This window comes from Syngnathus leptorhynchus, chromosome 2 (genome assembly GCF_054491065.1).
Source record: "Syngnathus leptorhynchus isolate UIUO chromosome 2, UIUO_Slep, whole genome shotgun sequence".
Lineage (NCBI taxonomy): Eukaryota > Metazoa > Chordata > Actinopteri > Syngnathiformes > Syngnathidae > Syngnathus > Syngnathus leptorhynchus.
Genome location: NC_141196.1, coordinates 9,529,631 through 9,556,584, shown reverse-complemented (window position 1 = coordinate 9,556,584; position 26,954 = coordinate 9,529,631). Strand labels below are relative to the sequence as shown.

The following is a 26,954-nucleotide window of genomic DNA, read 5'->3' as shown; positions in this document are numbered from 1 at the left end:
CTAATGGTTCACCGGCTGATAACATCCAGCCTAATTAATTCAGCTAGACTAGCTTGATCCAGTGCTTGTGGATGTTACGCCGCCATGTTAGCAAGATACAAAGGGCTCATTTCTCATGGAGTTTGTAATTTTACAGCGCTGGGAGGAAGAGGGGAGGGAAGGTGGAACGCGAGGAACACGAGGTCCTCGTCGTGCGTTATCTGGGTCCCTTGGGAGGAGCATTATGGGTCTAGGGCTCACTCTTTCTGGGTTTCATCGCCAAGTTGCCGGAATGAAGTGCCGGGCAGCGGCAAAAGACAGCGGCGGGTCAGAACCGCCCCTCTCCGCTCCTCTCCCATTACGCTCGCCATCGCTCTCCTCATCACTTCCTCATCTCTTTTCTTTGCACACTCTCATCCCACAGCCTTTTTATCTCTTTCCATCCATCACTCATAACCTCTTTTCTTCTTCTCCTCCTCTTCACACACACACACACACACACACACACTGAAGCACGCAGGCCGGGTTTTGATCAGCAGACAGTATCTGCTCTCATATGGATTAACTGGCAGCGGTTTTAACGTTGGAATCGCTTCATGCCAGAACATGCTATTTTATTCAGACTAATGAGCGCGGAGAACTCTCACTTGACTTGATAAACTTGATGCATTTTTAACAGACACCCATCTTAAAAGCCCGGATAGCCCCGTGCTCAAGCAACAGGGACTCCCGTCACTGGTTTTGTACGCTGGGTTGCAACTGAGCCATCAAAGATTTACAAGTGGTGTGGCCGCTGAGGTCCAACATTGTTTCAAATCTGATTTGTTTGGATTTCACAGAAAAATCAATACAAGATAACAATAACGCTCACGTTCTAAATAAAGTTGGGTTATTGATAACAAATGGTCAGTGGCTACTATAAAACGTCTTCACACTCCTGTTCGAATAACGGGAAGAGCAAGAGAAATCATTTCAAAAGGTTTTCCATCTTAATGTAGCCTGTGACTTGTATAGCTCAATTGAATTTTGGGGTGAGGGGGGGGGGGGGATCATTTTGAGAGGGAAAACGAACAAAAAAACCAACATGGCTGCCCAAGTGAAGACACACCTTTGTTCAGAATCACAAATTCATCTTTTTCACATCTGGCATATTTTTAACTCACGTCTCTCTTTCAGGGACAGCTCAAGGAATTTTTTTCTCCCGGGGGTTAAAGAGAGACTTGACCGAGATGGTTGAGAAGAAAATGCCCAATTAATAAAACATAGCAAAATGCTCAAAGGGCTTAAGTGGGGCTACACAGATTTGCGATGGAGCAAAAGCTTATGTTTGTCTTTCATAAACCAAAAAGGTTTGTGGGTCAATGTGACCTGCTGAATACTTAGTCAATTTTAATTTGGTTTTAAAGTTAACATAACAACATGACAGGTTTTTGAGACAAATACACGAAGCTCCATCATGTCAGTTGTTTTTCTTTTGCTGCCTAATGCGTCACAAGTGGCTACTCCATTCAGTGCCATTTTACTATCCAAGTCTGGCTGTGTCCAGTTCTAAAAATAGCAAATGGTCAGGTTGCCATATTTTTGAGCCCTCAGAACACGAGTCCATTGGATGACGTCACACTATTACGTGGTACACTTTTAGGTGGTCAAGTATCCTGCTATTTTAAGCGTACGTGCAGATTGTCATCACTGATATAATTAGTGGCGCCCTGAGCAATTTCTCTTTCACTTGCATCGAGACAAAGAATTGTATGCTCATTTAAATAATTCGACATGAATTCATTGGCCACCTGATTCCCTTTGATGTAAGGACAACACATCTGTGCCACACACAAAGCCATGAGCCTTCCACATCATAACAAAATATGAAAGTACACATTTTATGTACTGATCAGAAGTATACAGTACAAAGCCATTCTCCAATTTCTACCGAAATAAAGTTAGATCATTCTAACTGTGTCCAATGCGCTGTTGTCTTTTCAGTTTCAATGGGAAACCAAAGCGTGTAAAGTTGATGCAGTGAAGTGGGAAAGTAATATTATATGATCTTGTTCTCAATTTTATGAATTGATAGGGAATCAAATTGAGTCCCAAACGTGTTACAATCCAATTTTCATTAGGTCCCCCCACAGGTCCAAAACAAGTGTTTCCCATAACAGCAACGTATACAAATCGATTCATGACACTATAAATTTGAATGTATCACAAATAAAAACATGATAAAGCCCTTTGCGCAGAAAATTCTTGCCTGCAAGGCAATATAAAATTGATAACATAACAAACAGTGTTGTATATTGTGACAATAAGAGACTCCAAAAAACACAGACCTACTATTTGGACATGATGATTTATGCCCAACTGCTCTTTAATTTACGATGAAACATATGTAAGTATTTATATATGCATATAAGTATTCATTGTTAGCATTTATGCTAACGACTAAAATGTGATATTCCCAGTGGCTCCAGCACTCCAGCGACGTCTTTTCCAAACTTTTTCTTTGTGCTCGACAGATGGCTACACTACAGACGATATCGAGTTCTACTGGCGAGGAGGAGAAGGTGCGGTGTCTGGTGTCGACAGGATTGAGTTGCCACAGTTTTCCATCGTCGACTATAAACTCATCTCCACGAAGGTGGTCTTCTCCACAGGTATCCGAAACAATGATTCGCTTCTGCTTCATGACTTACTTTCTCACTGGCCAAAGTAGTAAAGTGTGACAAGGACCGTGTCTTGCTTATGATTGGCTTATCATTGCCACTAAATGCCGATGAGTCGACAAGGCAACGATAACATTCTGTATCAGCAACAAGGCAACACAAATGTCTGTGCTGGTCAGAGAGTGCAAAAACAAAATGGCGGTTACCCTTGTTAGCTTCGGCTGTTCACCGTCCAAAGCACACGTGAAATAGTAACTGAGAAATGCTGAATTAGTGGGAGCCTGCAATATGGTTTTTGTTTTTATGACTCTTTGTCGAAATACTTCTTTTTGTGAAACCAATAATTGGTGCAAAAAGGGTCGGGGACAGCTTTACTACCCTGAGAAAAGGTCATCGATATCACCGATGAATCGACCTCAATTCGACTCTCATCAAAAAACCTACTGAAATGTTGCATTAGTACCCTGGACAGTTGCTTGTCGTGCACATTAGCGAAGTAAAAATCATTTGCATGCCTTCTTCCTCCTTCAGGTTCTTATCCCCGCCTGTCCCTCAGCTTCAAACTGAAGAGGAACATCGGTTACTTCATCCTGCAGACATATATGCCTTCCATCCTGATTACCATCCTCTCATGGGTCTCCTTCTGGATCAACTACGATGCCTCTGCCGCCAGAGTGGCCCTGGGTAGGATGGCCCCGGCTGCTGCTAACAATAACCCCCAGTTACATCATGAAAGGCATTTCGCATACATTGTGCCTGTCATGCGTCTGATGTGTGTTTTGACTGGTTTTCTCATTAGCTTTAAGCATGCCACTGATAGCGGATTGTGACTCCATGCATGACTCATACGGAGAGAGGCGCAGCGGCTCGACCTTGAAGCGTCCTGTCTTACGCTCTGTCCGTCTGTGTCTCACCGGCTAGCTAAGTGAAGCCCCATTACAATAATGCACTTTTTTTTTTTTTTTTTTCTTCCATATTTCCAGCCGCGCTAAAACGAAATGCCACGAAGATCAAATTTGGCGTTGGGCTCGGAAGGTCGGAGCCGCTCCGAGCGTTTATGTGTGTCATTCTTGTCACGCGCCATTTGTGTTCCGAAGTGGGACGCGTGCAGGTTGAGAGCACCGCATGGGATGCTTGATGGCGAACGTGATTTCAAGATCTGCCTGCTCGCAGCGTCCTGCAAAACACGCAGTGGCGGGCGAGTGCAGCCAATGAGACAGGAGGCTGCGAGCTAAACAAACGGCTGGGTTATTTATAATACGTGTGAATTTGACCAAATGCAGATTGTGCATGCAGATGACTAATGTCGATCAAGCATAGTGCTTGTATGTAAAAAAACAAAAACAAATAGGTGAATCGTGTTGTAAGTAATAGCAGATGTTTGACTGCACTACGGTTTATCGTCCATTTGGATACACGATTGCATACATTATGAACACTGGTTTAAAACATGCACATACATTTTTACTTCATAGAGGTTTTAAGAGACTTTGCAGTTTGCAGCACTTCATTTTAAGCTCATAATGAGCATAATAATAATGATGATAGTAATAATAATTATAATCATACAGTATCAGCCCCGCCATCCCTGCTTTGTGGTCACGGTATTTTGCAGTTTTTTTTGTACAGTTTATAATTCAATTTGTTTAATTTGGGTGTAATTCCACTATCTGTCACTAGATGACAACTGTCATTTAGTTAGACGCTGTAAAAATGAAGAAGAGCCTATTTCAAGCTCATTCGAGTTTTTGCTGAAAATCTTTGAATGTTAAATTCGTTGCAATTCTGCTTTTTACGCTGGCAGAAAGCCACGGCTGTCGATTCCTTCCTCGATTTACGTCGTTCCTGATGTATGTTTTGATTTCACCAATGGTACACAATTAACTGCGAGCTGCTTTTTTTTCACATTATTATTTCATATTAATAGGCTTGAAGTGTTTTTCGTCCATATATTTACTACAATTATGCATTCGCTACTGCTTTGACAATGTACAGTGTTTTCCGACTTATTAAAATGAGTTACGCTGAGACACTCCACGCATAGGATTGAACTCAATCTCTTCCCTCATAATATTGCTTTCCAGGGATTACCACGGTGCTGACCATGACCACCATCAACACGCACTTGCGAGAGACGCTCCCTAAGATCCCCTATGTGAAGGCCATCGACATGTACCTGATGGGCTGCTTCGTGTTCGTCTTCCTCGCCCTGCTGGAGTACGCCTTTGTCAACTACATCTTCTTTGGCCAGGGCCCGCAGCGGCAGAAGAAAGCGGCTGAGAAGGCGGCCACGGCAAATAACGAGAAGCTTCGACCTGACCCCAACAAGGTACACATGCACACGCTGCTCTTGTGAGAAGATTGTGTGTCGTGTGTGTTTGTGTGTGCGTGCACGCGCGCTGATAATCAATGACTTTTCGCCAGATCAATGTGACCAATGCTAAATGTCCTCTTACACTCCATTTATACTTGTGTGTGTATCCGAAAGAGTGAATGCAGAAGCAATGAATGGCATTGTTACACTTGATCTCCATGTTGCTTTGTCTCTCAAAGGGCAAGGAGCCTTGCAAAAAGAAAAAAAAAAAAAAAAACCCTGGATGTGACCTTCCCCTTCTTTAAGTATCTTGAAGCTAGCGCCAACAGCATCATCGTATTGATATCTAAAAAAAATGAAGAAATGAAGCACCCTTTCCTTGTGAGTGTGGCAAGCTACAATTTGCCAGAAGTAACAGTGCTGATTTTGTATGCTTGCAGTGGCTGGTGGGAAATGTAGTTCAGAGAGATGATGCTCTGTATGCCAGAATGAAACAGAGGGAAATTGACGCGTATGACTCGATGTGGGATCCCATCTTTGTGGACGATGCCGCATTAGGACTAGGCGAGCAAAGAAATAAGGTACTGGAGGTTTTGAAAGTCAAAACTAATGATGTCATCAATCTGAATCGAACCCGATCAGAGGGAAATGCTCTTAGTTTTTTTTTTGCATCTCTTTGAGTTCCATAGACTTTTTTTAAGGCAACTTTGACCATCACTCCCACCATTGTGTTATTTCTTCCCCTTGGTTTGCTCTTCATGCATTTTCCTGACGTCCACGGCTTAGCAGTTTGTTTTCTGCAGGCTTTGCCTAAATTCGACTTGAGCTGTACACCGAAATTGATGGACAATTACAATTATGACACAAGAGCAGAAAGCATTAGTAGCTACAGTCGAATCATTGAGATACAAATACAGAAAAGTCACTGTGGGTAAAATGGGATTGCTCCATTCCAGATCATTCAGCCAGCGGTGTTATGACAAGTAGTGGGCTTCGCCTCCAAAACAATACTCACTGGTCTAGCTGACATTGGGACGTTTTTCTCAGAAGTCAGGCGATGGATGAAGAAATGTTCAAGTGAATTCACCTTTCCTGACCCACCTGAACCTTTTTAGCTTTTCTCCTCCATTCCTGCCAAAGTCCCTACAGTTTCTCTCAACCTTCTCCTGTCACATTTTCCTTTGCCTTGCTTCCTCTTTGATTTGATTCTGTTTGTCTTTGTTGTGAATTGACAGAATTTTAACCATGCCGGTTGAAATTCTGAGATGAAATTAGTTTGTGTCATAGTGCTGTGGTTATACTATCACGTACACTTGACAGATGATCACTCGTTTTCAAAACGCAGTGGAACCTCTAAAGTGGAAACCAAACCATTCAAGTCAAGTCAAATGTATTTATGTAGTAGTCTCAAAAGGGACATCGTGTATATAGTGCTTGTTGGCCTCAGCTGACTGGGTGAAAGTCGGCATGCAAATTCTGGATTCAAACCCCCAACCTTAAAAAAAAAAAAAAAAAAAGAGCACAGATCCGATGGACCGATCCATCCAATCTATTTAACCGACCGACTTCTGTGCAATCAAACTGCACTATTTGTCAAGCATTAGGACCAGCACGGTCCACGAATAGCTTAAATAATTGAGTCCCATTGAAATACATTGGGAAAAAAATTAAAACAATCAATATGTCACATTTAGGGAGAATGCAACGTCCACCGGTGACAATTCTAAGTTCGGCTAAGTTTATGCCCAAAAGGACGCAGAATGCCTTTTTTTATTTCAATGAGCCATACGGCACCCGCTTACACGGGTCTGTGAAAATAAGAAAACTTAACCCAGCCGGTCCAAGTCAGACTTGGCCCGGGCATGAAAATGAAGCCCCATTCTAAACGAAAAATCTTTCAAGTGGCAAAGAGGTTCCACTGTACTCTAGTTTTTGACACAGTGATGTGTTCACTCATTACGCATCCATTCCGTAGCTGACCTTAGCTTTCCGCGATTCCCCACGAGCAGTCACTTCTCATGGCTCCGCCTATCTTTGCACCCTCACGCTGCAGATGACTCCCGACGACAACATCCTGTTCAGCACCTTGGAGATGAAGAACGAAATGGGGGGTGCCGGAGATCTGTCCCGGGGCCTGGGAGCGCCCGGAGACCCCCGCAACACTATGCTGGCCTACGACAGCTCCACGCTTCAGTACCGCAGGGCGGCCATGGCCCGCCAGAACTATGGCCACAGCGCCTTGGAGCGCCACGCTCAGAAGAAGTCGCGCCTACGGAGACGAGCCTCGCAGCTCAAGGTCAACATCCCGGACTTGTCCGATGTGAACTCGATTGATAAGTGGTCCAGGATGATCTTCCCCACCGTCTTCTCCTTCTTCAACGTGGTCTACTGGCTCTACTACGTCCATTAAGCTCGGCGGCCATCTTGAGGCAGGCTCACGAAGATGGGGATTTTAGTTGGAATAGAGAAATGGTGTGATTGCGTGAATGAGCGGTGAACGGTGCACCACCTTTTAGCGGGTTCATTTTAGACAACGTGAAGAGAGTGCAAAGACATTTTGGACAGACAGCAGCACCACCAACACTACGGTGACTCTTTTAGCATTTGGGAAACACCTTCCGGCGTATTGGACGAACACTTTGAAAACAAGAGTTTTAAAAAGGACGGTAACGGTGCAGGAATTTCAATATATCACTAATATTTGTCATTCGTAGCTTACTCTCTGTGGATCAAATATTTATGCTTGTGTTTGCATATACTTTAAGGATTTGTTTTGTTTAGTATCTATTTACTTCGTAGCCGAGCCGTCTGCATCTGGGAAAGCTTTATAAATGATTTCAAAGGAGTCCTCCTTGATAGTCTATTTTGCTATAATTACTGTAAATCCAAAACATTCTTTTAAAAGCATGCTCACATTTGATTTCATTTGCATCTCACTTGCAATGGGGATGACAGTGTTGATGGCGTGGAAGTTAGAATTGGCAGTGCCAATGCTGGATAGAAAAAGGAATGGACATCTCGGTGAAGGAGCCGTTGGACATTTTGACCTTTATGTTTTTGCTTTTGCGGCACGGACCAAATCAAGTCCATTTCACCCTCTTTTGTTTTTTTGGTTGGTTTTTTTTCAACAAAAAAAAGGACATTTGACTCTTCCTTACGTTCTGCCATGGTGAGAAGAGCTTTAGAGGCGGCGAATGGCTTTAATGGGACGAACTGGTGGAAGAAGATATGAATCGGCTGCCCATAAAATTGCAATGAGTTGCTGCATAAATATGGCAATCCACAATCATCTTTATCAGTAGAATTGAATGATAGAAGTATGATACGTTTCATTGTGGTTAGGTTTCTGTTTTGAAAAAAATGTAGATAAATATAAATCATGTTAAAAGAAAACGAGATGATTCATTTTTATAAATCAATACTCACGTTGTGTAAATAGGATCAATTTATTCGATTTAACTGTTGTTGTTTTGCAGTTGAATTACACCTAATTTTCCATACCGTCGAAAAAGAAAAAGAAAAAAAAAGAGAGACAAACAAGCAATTCAGCGGAGCGTTAAAAAAAGAAATAGAAAAATGAAACACAAATCCACAACTTTGCTGTTGATGTGCTTTTTGGACTTTTCTCCCTTTTCTTTCTTTTTAATGGACTCTTGAAGCACCTCCTTGCTGAAACTAAAGCACTTCCAGACACCAGTGGCTACTGGGTCCATGTTTTGTTCTCCGCAAACAACTTAACAAGGATCCCGCTACCCAGGCATTGAAGTCAGGCGTATTTTGTACAAAGTTTATGTAAATTCCAATTGTAATATTTCATAAAAACTGTAAATATGTTGTGTAATGATTGTTGACAACTATGAAGATGTACCTAAATTCAATTAAAACTCAATACAGTCTATCACTTCAATAACAAAGTGCAAGGTGGCATTTTCTTGGCTGGCCTCACACTTTTACAACTATTCAAACGTCAATGGGCACTCACTGACATGAATTGAAATTCAATTTTAACCCCCCCAAAATGAAATTGACAACATTCGTCTGCTGTAGGAACTTCTGCAAAATGTGGAAGCATGTATGAATGAATATTAATGACAGATCAGACTAACATAGAGTAGATATAAAAATTCGACATATCCCTCGTTTTTTAAATGCTGCATGTTTGTCATGTAAAAAAAATTAACTGAGATGAAAATGTTTTTCACCATTAATGTGACCTTTACAGCTCATATTAAAAAAAAAGCTAATATTTTAATGAGGGGAAAAAAATAAACAAAAATAATGTGGTTGGACAAGTGTGTGCATCCTCTGATAACTGGGAGGTGGCCGCTTGGAATCAACGAGTCATGTTTAATCTCAGGTTAACCCAGTTCACACACTTTGCAATTTAAAATGTCTATTTAAACCATGAATTTTAGATGTTCAAACACACATTTTCCTCATGTTTGGGAGATTTTGTTTTTGGTCCAACCAATCAGTGTCAACACAAAAATCTTCAGGTTTCTGTTAGAAAGAGCAAAACTGTCATGAAAAGTTATTTGAAATTAATCTGAAGTTAAATAGAGGCACTTTAAATGTTGGCAGGTATCTTCTCATTCCCCTTCACCTGGGTTTGAATGTAAGTAGTTGATTTTAAAGATGATCACATCGCATTTATAAAATGGTGTGCACAATGTCCGTTACCAAATTAGTAGCTTTGTGTCTGCACCAGTGGGTGAATAACTAGGCCGACACTGAGCGAGTAAAAAAAGTGTTGTTGAATAGAGACGTGAGCATTGAATCTCGGAATACATAATGGATGAAAAAGAGGCGACGTAAATGCAGAGCCGCATTCATATAGAGGCACTCTGTTGACTTGGCTCCACAGAAAATATTACTGCTCCAAAAAAAAACTAAAAAAAAGATAGGGAGAGAAAGAAAAAGAGGTGGAAAAAAAAAAAAAGAGTACTCCATTGCTCCACTCTGCTGCACTCACTTCCTTGACCTCACCACTATTGCAGCCCTTAAATGGCTGCTGGTGAATATTTCATATTGCAAAACACTGAATATTTAATATTTTAAAAGGGATTTTGTCCTAGCTGAGAATAATGTACAACTAATGTTTGATTTCCAACTAAGAACACAATAAAACACCAGTAGAATGGAAGATCCCCTTGATGTGAACATCTACAAAATTGTAGAAGTGGGAAAAAAGTTTGGAATGTGTTATGATTCTGATTCTGCTTTGTGAGAGGGTGCTAGAAAAAGAAAATACTTTTGCACAGATGTCGGACGCAAAGCCAGCGGGCTAATGTACTTGTTACGCGTTGAACGACAAAATATATATATATTTTTTGTAGCCATTAATGTGAATGTGAATCGATAACATCATTAATATTCTCTAACCGTTTTTGTGCCACAAAACTGGTGTCATGCAAAGACATGCATAGTTTCAATGGCCAGACAAGGCAATACGTTATTCAAGACACAACTCATTACGCTAATTGTAGTTGTAATTAGTGGGAGTCCTGCGCATGTTTTTGCTTCAAGAAAATCATCTAGTCGCATTTTGTGTTTCGTAGCGAGAATTTTCGATTTATCCCCTAATTCGTTTTCATATACGTTTTCTGAGCAAAGTAAATACAAAAATAAGTTGGTTGCCGTGCTAGCTTTGGCTATTCTCAACTCTTTTTCCTTTTGGCTCTGCTACTTGTTTTTCCTCTTTTTGTGTGAATTTTCTAGCATTTTAGGTCTCTTATTGAGTTTATAAAAAATGGAGGACAGATTAACCCGCTCATCTCGCGGTCACAGGGAAGACATAACCATGCTCTTAACAGAGCTACCCGTCATTTATAAAAGTGTCTAACAAATCTCAAGGGGATTTGGCAAAAAAAGAAAAAAAATGTGGTGTTCAATTTGATGTAACCCAAATTGCTAAAAAAAACAAATCTACAATAGACACATACTTTGTGTTCTCTTGGTGGGGAAAATTCATGTTGGCACGTAAAAAAAAAAAAAAGAGGGAAAAGGCAGATGCTTTTGACTTTGTAGTCTTTCCGTGTCACTGAACTAATTAGGGATGCACAGGACTCTGCTATGTGAGAGCGAGTGTGTGTGTGTGTGTGTGTGTGTGTGTGTGTGTGTGTGTGTGTGTGTTTTTGGTTTCACTCTGTGTGTAGAGTGCATTCACAGCTGCGCCACCGTACTATTCATGTGCCAGCTGACCACGTATCACACACACACACGTCCATTGAAGGACATTGCAAATTCGATGGATCAAGAATTATCTGCAAGTTTGTATTTGACGTAAATAAAAAAAAAAAAAACAATAAATATAATTATGTATAATCATCTCGCTTAGTCTATACATTCAGTCAGGCAGTCAGGCAGGTGTGCTTCGGCTCAGTTTGTAAATATAGTCATCGTAATCAATGGTATGACCCTTGTGCAAATCTGGCTTGTTTGAACAGGTTCAGCAGCCTGATCTGGAAAAGACAACATATGTCAACATGAGGAAGTGGAAGGCATCTTACATACATGCCGTCTGGTGCAAAGGCTGCTTTGTTGCAGGGACAGGAACATTTAAACGCCATCATTCAACCCAGATTTCAAAACTCGACAACAGTAGACAAAACAAAATATCTGCATCAGCTGGATATGGTGTGTTGCTGTGCTGATTTATATGAAGGAGTATTAGGACCACAGAAATAAAAAATAAAAATAAAAAAAACATCTGGAGGAAATTAGTTTCAAAAGAACTCAATTGACCAGTTCAGGGTGTAGTCTGCTTTTCGCCCAATGCCGCCTGGGATAGGCTCCAGCACTTTGATCTTTTTTGTAGCCTAAAAATATCCTATACAGTACAAAATAATTCTAAATAAATATAAAATAAAAATATCAAGCTCCCCTGTTGCACAGTAAAACTGTTCAGGATAAAAAGTCATCTAGGTCCACCTGCAATACCAAGCAACCAAACAAGACGCGTAGAAAAAAAAAAAAAAAAAAGAAGACCTTTGACCTTTGCAGAGCAACTGTATTCCTCCTCTGTGGTAGACTGAATGACTTAAGGAATGTGAACACACCTGTCAATGCGTAGGGCGGAGCGAGTCAGAAAGGTGCTGTCACTTATGTGAATGAGGCCTCAAACACACACAAGCTGGAAGACTGAGACAAGCAGCCAGACGATGGAAAGAAAGGGAGCTTGTTGAGAAGCAGAACAGAGAGCTCTTCCATGGCTTGGTGGAATCCTCTAGCCCGGATCAGGGACGCCCTGACAGGTCAAAGGGTACGAGAGAATGACCTTCGCCGCTTGGTATCCAATCTGCCTTACGAAGGCCTGGCGAAGAAGAAGCAACCCAACCGCCACTTTCCCAGGAACTCTATCAAGACCACCAAATACAGCCTCCTCTTCTTTATACCCCTCAACCTCTTTGAGCAGTTTCATCGTCTGGCAAACATCTACTTTGTGGGCCTGGCTATCCTCAACTTTGTACCCGTGGTGAACGCCTTTGAGCCCGAGGTGGCTCTTATCCCCATCTGTGTCATTCTGTCCCTCACCGCCCTTAAAGACGCCTGGGAGGACTTCAGGAGGTACCAGTCGGACAAGAAGCTCAATAATATGCCGTGCTTCATCTACAGCAGGTAACGACCTACGTCGTCGTGCGCATTGAGCGCCAAAATGGTGCATTCAAGGCACCTCTGTGATCAAAATAAATGTCTGCATGAGTGTGTGCAGCCAGTGTCCCACAGTGCGCGCGTGCGTGCGTGTGTGTGTGTGTGTGTGTTTTCTCCTCCTCCTCTGCGTTTGAGCCCCCGGTGGGAATTCTCGACTTAGAAATAGAAATTGTGTGGGAGATTATTCCTCTTTTGAAGAGGCTCACAACAGTATATCACGCTACGGCATTGTGCGCATTTGATGAAAGCCTCAACTGGGTGTTGTGTCAGCAGAGACACTAAGGTTAGCGGGGATCTATTTTTGAACCGCTGGTGTAAAATGAATAATTTACAAAGGAGGATAAAAACTCTTGTCATTTTACCAACCATTTCAATGGTGTGATTTTGGAGTTACATTGAGAGAGGAGGAGTGGAGAATGTGTATTTCCTTGCACGTGAGGCTGAAGGGTTCCCGGTTTGTCATTTGAACGGGAACCTGGACGCTTTCAACCTTTGCACTTAAGTCAGCGGGGATGTTGAGGCAGATACACCTATGCGTGTGTGTATATGTGTTTGTGTGTCAGTCGAGATGGCCTTGAACGCAATGACGACAGACACTTGTCACTTTGCCCCCAAGCAACGAGATAAGCAGCCTACCTAGAACTCTGGTTGGACAGGCGAAATATTTTTAGACTTGTTCAACGTTTTTTTTCCCCCCCCTCATGGCTATGTACGGAAGGGAGTGTTTTAAAAGTCAATGCAACAAATGCAACGGGTGGCTAATTTCCAAAACAACAAATTCTTTTGTGGGTTTCCACACAACACATAGAGAAAGCATTATGCGCCTTATCATCGAGACCATCTCATCTACTTTATCTTGACTTCATAGTCCTGTCAATCCTCCTGCGTTCAAGCATCACAAACAAGAAACGATTGCTGTTTTGCAAGAAAAGCTCAGTAAGGTTGTCTGAGGCCATTGTTTCCTTGGATAATGACAGATTGAACACAACCAAACCAATCCAAAATAGCAGAATGAATGTTTTAATGGAAAAGTCAAATGGTGAACAATCTGGATACAGAGTTGATGTTGTCTAATACTAGCTAATGCTAACGCTATACCTACTCGCCATTAATTAGCATTTTGCCTCCGAGCTCTGGAGAGATAGAAAATTGAATGTTACCGTGTGGGCAATTGAGATTTGGACCACCGTGCACATTGAGCTCCAAATATAATATAATATAATATAATATAATATAACATAACATAACATAACATAACATAACATAACATAACATAATATAATATAATACTATCTAAGATACTATCTAAGATAGATAGATAGATAGATAGATAGATAGATAGATAGATAGATAGATAGATAGATAGATAGATAGATAGATAGATAGATAGATAGATAGATAGATAGATAGATAGATAGATAGATAGATAGATAGATAGATAGATGGATGGATGGATGGATGGATGGATGGATGGATGGATGGATGGATGGATGGATGGATGGATGGATGGATGGATGGATGGATGGATGGATGGATGGATGGATGGATGGATGGATGGATGGATGGATGGATGGATGGATGGATGGATGGATGGATGGATGGATGGATGGATGGATGGATGGATGGATGGATGGATGGATGGATGGATGGATGGATGGATGGATGGATGGATGGATGGATGGATGGATGGATGGATGGATGGATGGATGGATGGATGGATGGATGGATGGATGGATGGATGGATGGATGGATGGATGGATGGATGGATGGATGGATGGATGGATGGATGGATGGATGGATGGATGGATGGATGGATGGATGGATGGATGGATGGATGGATGGATGGATGGATGGATAGATAGATAGATAGATAGATAGATAGATAGATAGATAGATAGATAGATAGATAGATAGATAGATAGATAGATAGATAGATAGATAGATAGATAGATAGATAGATAGATAGATAGATAGATAGATAGATAGATAGATAGATAGATAGATAGATAGATAGATAGATAGATAGATAGATAGATAGATAGATAGATAGATAGATAGATAGATAGATAGATAGATAGATAGATAGATAGATAGATAGATAGATAGATAGATAGATAGATGTTGTTAGTGACTCAACAAAAAAGACAAAAGGCTAAAACATACATAGGTACACTTCAGCTCATTGTATCCTAGGTGTGGTTTTGTGAGGAAGCCACCCGATCAGGTTGTACATGAAGGGCAGCATACCTGCAGTTGTCTGTCACTACTAGTTAGCCAGCGCTTCCAGCACAGCTCCATGCACGAGAATTTCCGTGGGAAACCTCACAACCTGGGGGCAAAAAGGCTTCTTTGTTATACTTCAAGTGGCAGGCATGTGCAAAAAATCCCTCATGTCTCCGTGGGTCTTCCAGAAAAGACAAGCAATTTGTGGAGCGGCGTTGGAAGGATGCGCGCGTGGGTGACTTTGTGAAGGCGCTTTGCAACGAAATCGTCCCTGCAGACCTACTGCTTCTGCACACATCAGACCGCAATGGGATGTGCCACATAGAAACGTCCAACCTGGATGGCGAGACAAACCTCAAAGAGAGAAAGGTGGTTCCCGGACTCTGCGTCACGGTGAGCACAACCAGTAATTCATCATCATCATTGATGACTGCCAAACCAAAGTCATCTGACTGCCAAGATGAATATCTCCCTAACTGATTGACATGCAAACATCTTGTACTTCATGTGTTACCTTACTGAGTGTCTGAGATAACAATCATGATGTCACTCTGGGAGGGCCGATTTCATGACCTGGAGCTCCATTGTCTTTCCCCAGGAGCCCGACTTTGAACCTGAAAGTTTCAACAGTGTCGTGGTATGCGAAAAGCCCAACAGCAATCTGAATTACTTCAAGTGTTATGTGTGAGTATCAAATACGCTTCACTCTCCAAAGTCCAAAACAATCTGTTACCACTGGTTAAATCTGAATCGCTCTGAATTCAAAATAAGATTCAAGATTTTTTATTCGCCATGTTTGAGCGTGACAAAAAAGGAATTTGACTTCGGTACATCACAGCCTCTGTTCAACATTTAGGTGACTAACAACATTCAGGACATGTGAATAAATGACAAATATTCTCAATTGAATTTAATTATATTTTGAAAAAGTCTTTCTGGAGTCCAGACAGTCAACATCACAAAAGGATTACATTTACAGGCAGCGCTTTGAGAAATGGTTTAAAATTAGTTGACCAATGGAAAATGATATCAAACAAAAATAAAATAAATGCTTAACTGGACCAATGAACGAAAACGGTTGGAGGATGATGGAAGTTACGCAGTCCAAACAGATGGATGTCTGGATTCATGAAACCTTTCAGAGCGGGGCAAAACCTAATTCCTACCCACTCGCTGCACTTTCTGATGCCATCAGAGGCATCATTAGAGCTATAATAGATTTCCCTGGGAGTTACAAATCGAAGAGCTCATCTCTTCTTGCTGCCCAGCTCTGGCCTAAAAGGCAGACAATTGAAATCGTGGGACGTATACACTGAATGTCTAACAAGGGGCTATTCTTTCTTCTGCCACAGGGAGAAACCAAATGAAGAAAAGGTCGGCGCTGGAATTGAGAGTCTGCTGCTTCGAGGTTGCACTGTCAGAAATACCGACCACGCTGTTGGCTTTGTGGTGTATGCAGGTACATATTGTTCACTCTCTCCGACCATCTCAACTGCTGATGGTTAGATGGATGGATGGGTGGATGGGTGGATGGATGTGTGTGTGTGCATATAATATTTCATCATCATGATAATAACCTTCTCGTCCCACCACCAAGGCCATGAAACAAAGTCAATGCTGAACAACAATGGGCCAAGATACAAACGCAGCAAACTGGAGCGGAAACTGAACGTGGACGTCATCTTTTGCGTCATTCTGCTCCTCGCCATGTGTCTCGTCGGAGCACTAGGTCGGTGACGAATTACATAACTAAATCATCATGCACATCACTTTATGTTTAAAAGCTTTGAAACCTGGGAGGGGGCATTTAATTTGCACTAGCCGGTGATCGGTCACTTTGGCCCCGAGCCCATTTTGCTGAATGACGACGGGTTGTGGAGAGGCGTGGCGCCAAAAATAGCCTCCCTCTTTATGGCAGCTGATGTGATTGAGCCTCCTGTCCTTACACATTTAGGTCACTTCTTTTGGCGGCAGGCACTTCCTGGCGTGCCCCCTTACCTACTGCCCAACAGCAACGGCCAAGTGGACAGTCCCAGTCTGTCCAGCTTCTACATGTTCTTCAGCATGATCATCCTTCTGCAGGTTGAAACAAATCTTCACCTCTTGTTTTGGCGCCAAACTCCCCAGAAATTAACATTTGATATATTGCTCTATCTTTTTTTTTTCAGGTTCTGATCCCAATCTCCCTCTATGTTTCCATTGAGCTGGTAAAGATTGGCCAGATCTTCTTTATTACGCAAGACATCGACCTTTACGATGAGGAGACAGACAGCCGAATACAGTGTAAAGCTCTGAACATTACGGAGGACCTAGGACAGATTGAATACATCTTCTCTGACAAGACGGGCACGCTCACTGAGAATAAGATGGTGTTTCGACGTTGCTCCATCATGGCAACGGAGTACCCGCACAAAGAGAACGGTAAACATCACCAAGACTTTTACAGCAAACATACAATCTTGCATTACGTATTTGAATTTCATTCATACATTGTGAAAGCTGTCCTCAAGCACGAATCACTTGATAAGTGTCAACAGTAAATAAAAGGAAAACAATAGTGACTCCGTCATAGGAAAATTCATTGTTTAACTTTTACAAACAATTGTTCACCACAGTGGAATGTGGACATGCTAGGTGTTGTTTGAAAAGCAAGACTAAACATGTACTTGAGAAAATAGTACAAGTTTTACTTCTGCAAGTGTCTAAATCAGTACTGTATGCCTGGGTGTGTGTGTCTCTCTCTCTCTCTCTCTCTCTCTCTCTCTCTCTCTCTCTCTCTCTCTCTCTCTTTCTTTTTCTCTTTTCTCTATTTTAAATAACACAACATTGTTTGGGCGGGTTTAGCCATCCGCTTGGCTGTTATTGATGAGCTAGAATCCGAAGAGGAGGTCATCTATACCCAGCAGCCACAACCCCCACAGCACGGATGGTCTCTGGATGCTGAGGCCAGCAGCCCCGAAGGCACTCATCGCCACCATGAAAGCAGACAAAAGAACAAGTTTGCGGGAAACGCCCAGAGCAACGTGGCCTTCAGCAGTCCACTGGTAGGATGAGTGCTCAGTCAAGATTTGGTTCTAGAGATGCTGGAGGGAACCACACGGGGCTTGTATACTTGCTTGGTCTGACACTATGAGGCAGCCCCCCAAAAAAATATACGTGCATAGGGAAATCATGAAGAATTGTCTTGACCGTGCACGAGGGTCACTCCAGGTCAGATCTGCAAAAACACTCATTCTTCCATAGTCGTAATGGGACCAATAATTTCATTGAATGAAAAACAAATGATCGTACACTTATCAAGGGTTATTATTACAAATTTGAAGAATGATATGAATCATTATTAAACAATTTATAGATCATTGAATGTTGCAGAACATACACGATTTGAACCCAGAATTGGGATACATATCAACCACTACTCCACCATGCTGGAACATAAATGATCATATTAAATACTAGTAATAATCATGTGTAAAAACTTTAATCAAAAGACAAATTAAACGTAAAAAAAGGTATTGTTTAAATTGATGGCTGGTGAGAACAATTGATTCGGGATAAGCCTCCTCACCATTACATGTGTTGTCGTAACAATGTTATTATTAGCATACAGACAGAAAAACATGCACTTACCTGCGTCAAGGATGAACTACGAACAAAAGCCACTTGAAAATAGTGTTTCTTTGTTCTACTTCCTTGTGCGTGGAGGCTGACAAATGGACTGATGGCCATAACATTGTGGAATGGAAGATTCCATTGACGTCAATGACTAAAACTCTAAAAATGCATTTCATGTCTACATTAGCACCATTGTCCAGGTTCTCCCTGTGATTTAATGGAATCTTTATATTGGCTCTTGCACTTCCCCTCAACAATGTTTTGTCAAAAAAGATGTATATTTTTTGCGCCTTCTTTCTAGTATTAATGTTTTTACCACGTCTAAATGTTGTGGAAGTAGAAACAAAACAAAAACTTTTGCACAAGACTGAAATACGAATACTGTGTGTTAGTGTGTTCAGTGAACGCATTGTACACATATAAATTGTTATATATAGCTCAAACTGACTTTTAAAAAAAAAATTATTTGCTCAACCTTTTGGTCGGTAGACCTTTTGGACACCAGCGGTCATTGCAGATGGTCAATCGGTGAGGCGTCAGTGGTGAGCACATTTATCTTGGCTGAAAGTTGACCAAGCGTCTGTGACTGGGCATATGGTCGTGCTGGGCGCCATTTGGCTTGGACCACCGATGATGTCACATAAACGGAAAGCATGCACTATCTATACATCATCATATACGGTAGAGTAGTTCAGTTTCTGTGTTTGAGGCCAGAAGAGCCACACCAAGACTAAGAATGTCCAATGAGAGATTTATCATACACTACATATAAGTAAAATAAAATTCATTCGAATAAATCTTTTTCAATCTTCACTAGCTATAAATGAATAAACTGATTCATTTCTTTGGCACAGGAAACTGAGGTGATTCCAGACAGGAAGCTGCTCGGGCAGGTCAGCGTAGCAGAGAGGACGATTAGCAGCAGCAGTCAGAAGATGGATCCATACCTAGACTTTTTTCTGGCTCTTGCCATTTGCAACACGGTGGTGGTTTCCATGGCAACAGCTCGGAGACAGAGGGTGAGTGTTCTGTTTACTGTCATTGTGGATGGGAAATAAAAAAGGAAGTGAGAAAAGATGACAGAGGGATTTGTTCTTTTAATAGAAGTAATCATTTATTTTTACGCCCTAAACCTAGTGTCTTGTGTTCTGTCTTTAAAAATAAATATCACAAATTGATACCCCTGTAAATAAAATTCGAAATGAAATATACGACTATATACTCATGATTTAATGGCTTTAGGTCTCTTGCAGGTTTAACTCAGATTTAATTGCTTCTCCCCTCGAATGAAATGAATTCTCCAGTTGTTTAAAGTCTCCGCTTTCATCTGTGGTCAGTACTAAATTGCTCCTAATTTGTCTCTGCCAGTTGCAAAGATACCAAGCCTTTTCTAAATGAGCTCGGTATTAAAGGTGAGATATACAGGTCAGCCGAGGTTACTTGCATTCATTTTGTTCTTTCTGGAAGCCCGACAAATGGGAGAATACAGCTTTGCCGCAGTTGTGTCATATAAGATGTACAACTGCCAACAGCCTATGAAAAAATAACACATGACAAACAAAATGGTTTCATTTTCTTTCAGACGCATAAATATCCATCTTCCTTCCAGTCAACTAATCCACTGGATAATTTCTCCAACCTCTTGACGAAGGCAAGCTCTCTTCGCAACGTATTTGCACCCAAAAGGGACCGATCCTTCTCAGACGCCTCTTTTAAAGAGGACGACCGCTTTAACCCCTTACCGAAAGAGGATGACTCAGGAGTTTTCTCATCACGTGATCAGACCGTTGAATCCAACGGCCGAAATTATGAGGCCGAAAGTCCAGACGAGGCGGCTTTGGTGTATGCCGCCAAAGCGTACGGTTTCATTCTGCTTAGCCGCACCCCCGACAGCGTGACAGTGAGGTTGCCGTCGGGTCAAGTCCTGGTCTTTGAGGTCCTGGACACGCTGACCTTCGACTCCAACAGGAAAAGAATGTCCGTGCTGGTGCGCCATCCCATCACCAAAGAGTGTGTGCTGTACACTAAGGGTGCAGACTACTCAATCATGGAGCTGCTCGGAGCACCATATGCCGGTGAAGACACTTTGTACAGACCGAAGAACTCAGATCCTAAAGCAAAGCGTGCGAATATTTGCCGGTTTTTCTACATTTCTAGAGCACCTCGGTGGAAATCAGAAGACTGTCGTAGCAGATACTCAGTATCATCTGGACTGCTATGCTAAAGAAGGACTACGCACGCTTTGCTTTACAAAGAAGGTACGCAGTGAACAAATGTTTGTGCCCTGCTACCGCAACAGCGTCTTTGGTCGTGCTGCAGGTTGTTAGCGCCCAAGACTACAACGCATGGTCCGTGAGCAGACAGAGCGCTATGGCCGCCATCGACGGCAGAGAGCAGCTCATTATGGACACCGCTGTGCAGCTAGAGACAAATCTCACCCTGCTGGGTAACACGTTAACAAACCCATCCATCCCCACGCCTGTAAAACATACATCTATCTGTAAATGTCTTCTCGCAGGGGCGACAGGCATTGAGGATCGTCTGCAGGAGAGCGTTCCAGACACCATCGTGGCGCTGCGGGAAGCAGGGATCAAGGTGTGGGTGCTAACTGGTGACAAGCTGGAAACGGCCGTCAACATTGGCTATGCCTGCCGACTGTTGGAAGACGAAGACTTGGTGATTAACATGAGCTGTAAAAATAAGGTGAGGAGGCACTTTACTGCCCTACTATGTCCAAGCTAAGGTAAGAGGATGAGGGAGTGGAGCCCCGCTTGGAACCCAAGGCTCCAAATAAGTAGGATCGCAGTTTGTGAGGCAGAATTTGCACCTCATCAAAACACACTGAATAGCAAAAACTGACAATTGACCACAGGCCCAAAAAAGTCTAGCTTGGCTGGACGAACCCACATCTGTCACGAGATGATGGTCACATAATGAGGCGTTCAATTTTGACATTGACTCCCCCCCCCCCCATTTTAAAAGCCATCTCAACACTTGAACACTTTTATAATACAACAAAAGGTCAAATGTGTCTGAGAAAGGTTCTGGTGTCAGGTGAAGGTCCGAAACCATTCATAACGAGCTGACCGAGTTCACATGTCTCAAATAGCCTTGAATCGCAGTCTGGGTTTTTTTTTTCATCTGGAGCTAATACACGAGGAGCTTTCACATTGGGACTTGTCCATGCTTGATAGATGGCGTGAGTTCCCACCAATCCAATAAGTAAGCCTTTCATATCTAATTGGTTGTCTAATATTGAACCCTCACAGGAACTATCTCTCCTCCCATGATCTGGAGTAGAGCTCTATTGGTTCAACTATTTTTACCAATGTTGACCACCCCAGGGATGCACTCTTCCAACCATCACCTCACACTTGATATGACATTTTGACTGCATACGATCGATGGAAACAAAATATGTGGCCCACTTTGTATCATGTTCTGCCTAAAGTAACACAACTTTTTTTTTTTTTGTACTGTATGTGACCTGCCAAATCATATGAACCATTTATTTCAGCTTGTATGCACTTCCATCCTGGATTCCACTCTGGAAGAAGTGCGGAGGTATGAAAACGACCCTCGTAATGTGGGCACCACCCCAGACATCTCTCTGGTGATCGATGGACACACCTTGGCCATGCTTCTGTCCAAGGATCTGCACGGTCGCTTTGTGGACCTGGCAAAGCGCTGCCGCTCCGTGCTCTGCTGTCGGGTCACGCCCTTGCAGAAGAGCGGCGTGGTGAAGCTCATCAGGGAGAAGCTCAAAGTCATGACTCTAGCTGTCGGTAAGTCAAAAAGATACTTTTTACAGTTGTTTGGACTTGTGTTCAGCTCTTTATTGTCATTCATGAAATGAATGAGCTTGTTATCCCTTCTCAGGCAAACAACAGTGTGGTTTGAGGTTGCTTAAAAAGAATAATGCATTCCTGCAGGGTCATGTGTGCTTTCTGTGAGTCTTCCAGTCTCTCTGTAGCTCTTTTGCAACATGCTAATGACACGAGGTCCGCCTTTTTTTGTTTGTCTAGAGAGTCCCATAAACAAATGTTTGCATAAGTTTTGTCTGGAAGCAATCGAAAGCCCTGATATTAACAATTGCTCATAAAGTGACAACACGTAACATGTGACCACAGGTGACGGTGCCAATGATGTTAACATGATCCAAGCAGCCGATATTGGGATTGGGATTTCCGGTCAGGAAGGGATGCAGGTTAGAATCATTAACATGCAAATACTTCAGTGAGAATATCTGTAATTTAGTCAATACGCAGATTGTAGATGTTGAGATGAAATCATATGTATTTTGGACTAACTTTCCCCATACAATGCTTTTGATGAAAAAATGACCTATGTGTAATTTCACATTGTCATTCGCAGGCAGTCATGGCGAGTGACTTTGCTATCTCTCGCTTCAAACATCTTAAAAAGCTCCTGCTGGTTCATGGACACTGGTGCTACACTCGCTTGGCCAATATGATCATTTACTTCTTCTTTAAGAATTTGGTGGGTCAGTAAAATGGTGTCTACCTGTACCCTCTGCCTGTCTTCTTGTCATCTAACCAAACTTGTTTTAATGTCACTGATCTCTCCAGGCCAATGTCAACCTGCTCTTCTGGTATCAGTTCTTTTGTGGCTTCACAGCGACGGCCATGCTGGACTATTGGCTGCTGATTTTCTTCAACCTCTTCTTCACCTCCGCACCACCCATCATGTTTGGGATCATGGACAGAGATGTTTCGGCAGAAGTGCTACTCGGGGTTCCTGAACTTTATAGAACTGGACAAGGGGCAGGGGTCAGTAAAAATCTATCCACTTTTTTGGGGGGGCCGGCAGACGATTGTACATTCTGGATGGAGTGTCAATAAATCAAAAGAAAATTGACTTTCTCTATACAATATCATTTCCAAAGATACAAACACTAGTAAAAACTAGTTAGCAATTACTAGTGTTTGTATCTTTGGAAATTAAAGATACAAACACTGGTAAAACTAGTAATTAGTTAATAATGACTAGTGTTTGTATCTTTGGAAATTATATTGTATCTAGAAATCTTTTGATTTATTCACACTCCAATAATTTTGGACATCATCATTATTGTAGGAATATCGTTTTTGCACCTTCTGGGTTTCAATGCTTGATGCCTGCTACCAGAGTCTCGTCTGCTTCTTCATTCCATACTTGGTAAGACAACGTTCAGCAGTGGAGTCTACCCTCATTCTACAGTCTAAAAACACCACTTTTCATCTTTCTATAGGTTTATAAAGATTTGGACGTTGACGTTTTTACATTTGGAATGCCTTTGAATGCAGTTTCATTAATTACCATCCTGCTGCATCTGTCAATAGAGATCAAATCCTGGGTGAGCACCAAACAACAACAACGAAAAAGTCATGACACTGAATTTTATTTCAAGTTGTTTTATTTTCAAAACTATTATAAAAATGTAAAAAATACGGAAAATTTGGGAATTATTATTCTAGACTCAAATAACACTTCTAATAAATAGTTATGTCTATCATACATACATTTACAGTGAATCTATTTTGTAAAATTAACGATTTATCTTATGGTTTTTTTTTATTGTACTGAGCAGCAGACATATTTATGTCATGCTTTTCTATGGGTAGTCTCACCTTCTTTGGTCTCACTGGTCTTTCGTGGCGAAAAAGCATTTCTGTTACATCACACAGTTTGGTGTTTTATTTTTTGGGGCAAAATGTTCCATCCATTTCCCCTGACAAGAAAGACCATGGGTGCCTAACCCAAAAAAACGAAACAAGAAAAAACTGGGTAGTAATCAGTCCTGGTCCTTATGTCACATTCCATCAATGAACATTGTTCCAACCACAACAATTAGGAGTGTTCAACTTTGGAATGTCTACTGTCAACGTATCTGACATACTTTTGGAACTAGTCTTGTTGTTGCTTTTTTGGTGGTTTGTAGACTGTGGTTCATTGGATCATCATGCTGGGCAGTGTTGCCGTGTCCTTGATCCTGACGCTGTTATACGCCTCTTGTATTACCTGCAATTCATACTGGACGCTCCAGAAGCAACTGGCAAACCCCATTTTCTACCTTATCTGCATCATCACAACAGTGGTGGCCCTACTGCCCAGGTAATATTGAAAAGATTCTTCCACTTTTGCAACTCTGTGGAAAAATAAAAAACAATAGCATGATTTAATGTTCATTACTATTGACATTTATCAAAGAGGTTACCCATTTGACTATCACACCAATCAGGCACATCATTAGCCTCTGAACATAAACAATTGGGCTGTATTAAAAATATTAGCTTCACATCAGATCCCCATTTTTGCACATATATTTCAGACCCATCCACGATCTGCAATATAGAGGCCGTATAAAAGTTTTTTTCAAAAAGAGTTTTACTCCTCCCACATGCTTTAAACACACACAATGTTACCACACATTTAGAACGGAGTCGTCTTGGGCAATAATATTATTTTACAAAATGCAATTAAAGTCTAATTGGTACTGTTTTGACTCCCCTTTACGCTTATGATAAAATATCATATTGTCAAACTTTCTTATGGGGCAAATCCAATGAATTATAAAAATCACGAGTGGCTGCTTCTCATCGTCGTTGACGCCTTCTCAAAGTGAGGATATTTAGAAGGAATGCCCTGATTTACATCAAAGTGCCGCATGTTTTTCACTGGCCTACTTTCTCACCATCGCACTCTCTCCCCCAGGTACACATTTCACGTGATGAGGAACTCTATCGCCCCCTCCCCGATTGTGCAAGCCAGGCATCTGGACCGCCTGGATGCGTCCACAAAAGAAGCGTGGATCAAAGAGTGGAGAGGCTACAGGGGCTCAGGGACGGTTAAACGCTCCAAGCTCTCCACTCCACCCTCTCCCAACAATTCTCGGACCCCAACTTCCCCTGATTACTTAGGGAATGAAATCACACTAGCGTCATTTGAAATATGAAGAAAAGGGCTACATACTGTTATAAAATGAAGATGGTAATTTATTCTGACCTTTTTTTTTTTTTGTACACCTGGAAGTAGCTCAGCAGTGGAGCACTTGAGCATGGAGCACTTTCTACAGGGAGAGAAAAACTCCCCTTTGACATGTGAATTGTAATTCCAACTTTTTCTTTTTACTCGTTTGGAGCTACAATGAACAACATATAAGCCAGTTACATTCCTGATGGGAATTCAGGGCGCATACAGCAAAACATAGTAGTCATGGAAAATTGTATTCTGTATGTAACTCTGTAAATGACACATGTCACATGATGTATGACGGAATGAATTCATTGTCTTTCAGGCTGGTCCTACACTGAGCGTTGGTGATGTGTGTGAGTGTGTGTGCGTGTGTGCGTGTGTGCGTGTTAATTCCTTATCACACAGAAAGGCTTATGGAAATTCAAAGCTTTAGCTGAAACGACTTGTAAAAAGGCCTTGATTTATCATTGGCATACTTCATTGTGACGGATTTTTTTTAAAGACCACACTTCTTTTTTCATTTTAAAATCATTGTACAACTCAACGTACATTTGTTTGGATGGATTTAATAATAAAAACATAACAGCTCATGAGAGTTGAATTCAAGAAATGATTGAGACATTTTATCGATAATGACCAGATTCTTTAGATAAATACCTTGCCATATAATTACCCAAAAAAAAACGTGCTTTGAGGCATTTCACGCTTTCTTTTGTATCAGTAAAAATACTTGGAGTAGTGCCAGACCTTATATGAGCAAGAAATTGAAGAAAAACATGGTGGCCTCTAGTTTTTTCCCCTTCGGTTGTATATTGTCCAACAGCCTGCAGTTTTAGTAATCACTGCTGCGCTCCAGTGTTGGACTGATGTAACTGCACAAAGGTCAAAGGGACACAGATGAATGGAGATGTTAAAATGTCCATTACATTTTAATAGTCTGCACAATATGAAACGTTTCAAGAATGCACGTCTGCAAAAATTAGACATGGACGTGACACCATTGTACCAAGCAAAACGTATTGTATAGTTTGTTGCAAATGAGACATGTTATTCCTCGGTCTCGTAATCCAAATTCTCTTACATTGTTGTTAAATATGCAAAGAATCAAGAATTACAGTGCAGGGGAAGCTGTTAATACCACTGACTTGTTGCCATTCTCATATAGTATGATTCAGTACTTTTAGCTGCAACAATTCATAACTACACATTTGAACAAATGGACAATTAACACGACTGCAAAATATGAATTTAATCATACATTATTGTGGTTGATAGCCACTTGTGGAGATTATTTGAAAACAGATAAATATTAATATGCAAGACTGAATTTCTATAAACCTCTTCCCCTCTGCCAGTGTTCACATTTTCAGATGATCGCATAAATGCCATTTCTGGAAAATCAGAAACGTCCCATTACTGGTGAGGTACTTATTTTGGGAAAAGGTCACCCGGATACTTGTGGTCCTTGAAATCATTTATTATTTAAATTTCAAAAAGTCACGGATACAATTAATTTAATGTTTTTGAAATACACTCAA

General features: G+C 41.5%; 2 protein-coding genes across 8 annotated transcripts in view; both read left to right on the top strand.

Moving 5' to 3' along the window:
* The window catches only part of gabrb2a (gamma-aminobutyric acid type A receptor subunit beta2a), a 42,296-nt gene extending 33,290 nt beyond the window's left edge, over positions 1–9,006 (top strand). For all 7 annotated transcript variants that reach the window (XM_085900959.1, XM_085900974.1, XM_085900982.1 and 4 more), the window contains 5 exons: positions 2,493–2,630; positions 3,171–3,323; positions 4,724–4,968; positions 5,394–5,534; positions 7,007–9,006. In XM_085900959.1, coding sequence (XP_085757085.1) covers positions 2,493–2,630; positions 3,171–3,323; positions 4,724–4,968; positions 5,394–5,534; positions 7,007–7,363 — 1,034 coding nt within the window. In that variant the 3' untranslated portion in view covers positions 7,364–9,006. The remainder of the gene's footprint in view (positions 1–2,492; positions 2,631–3,170; positions 3,324–4,723; positions 4,969–5,393; positions 5,535–7,006) is intronic.
* Positions 9,007–12,062: 3,056 nt separating this feature from the next.
* atp10b (ATPase phospholipid transporting 10B) lies at positions 12,063–26,012 on the top strand. The gene is made up of 21 exons (XM_085933038.1): positions 12,063–12,570; positions 15,015–15,219; positions 15,425–15,510; positions 16,179–16,285; positions 16,424–16,555; positions 16,781–16,908; positions 16,995–17,247; positions 17,671–17,870; positions 19,296–19,460; positions 20,024–20,516; positions 20,599–20,699; positions 20,761–20,887; positions 20,960–21,144; positions 21,959–22,226; positions 22,572–22,648; positions 22,816–22,941; positions 23,031–23,231; positions 23,539–23,619; positions 23,693–23,797; positions 24,383–24,555; positions 25,156–26,012. Exons 1-21 carry the CDS (start codon positions 12,161–12,163, stop codon positions 25,394–25,396), a joined length of 3,864 nt encoding a protein of 1,287 aa, XP_085789164.1. The 5' UTR covers positions 12,063–12,160; the 3' UTR covers positions 25,397–26,012.
* The last annotated feature ends 942 nt before the right edge of the window (positions 26,013–26,954 follow it).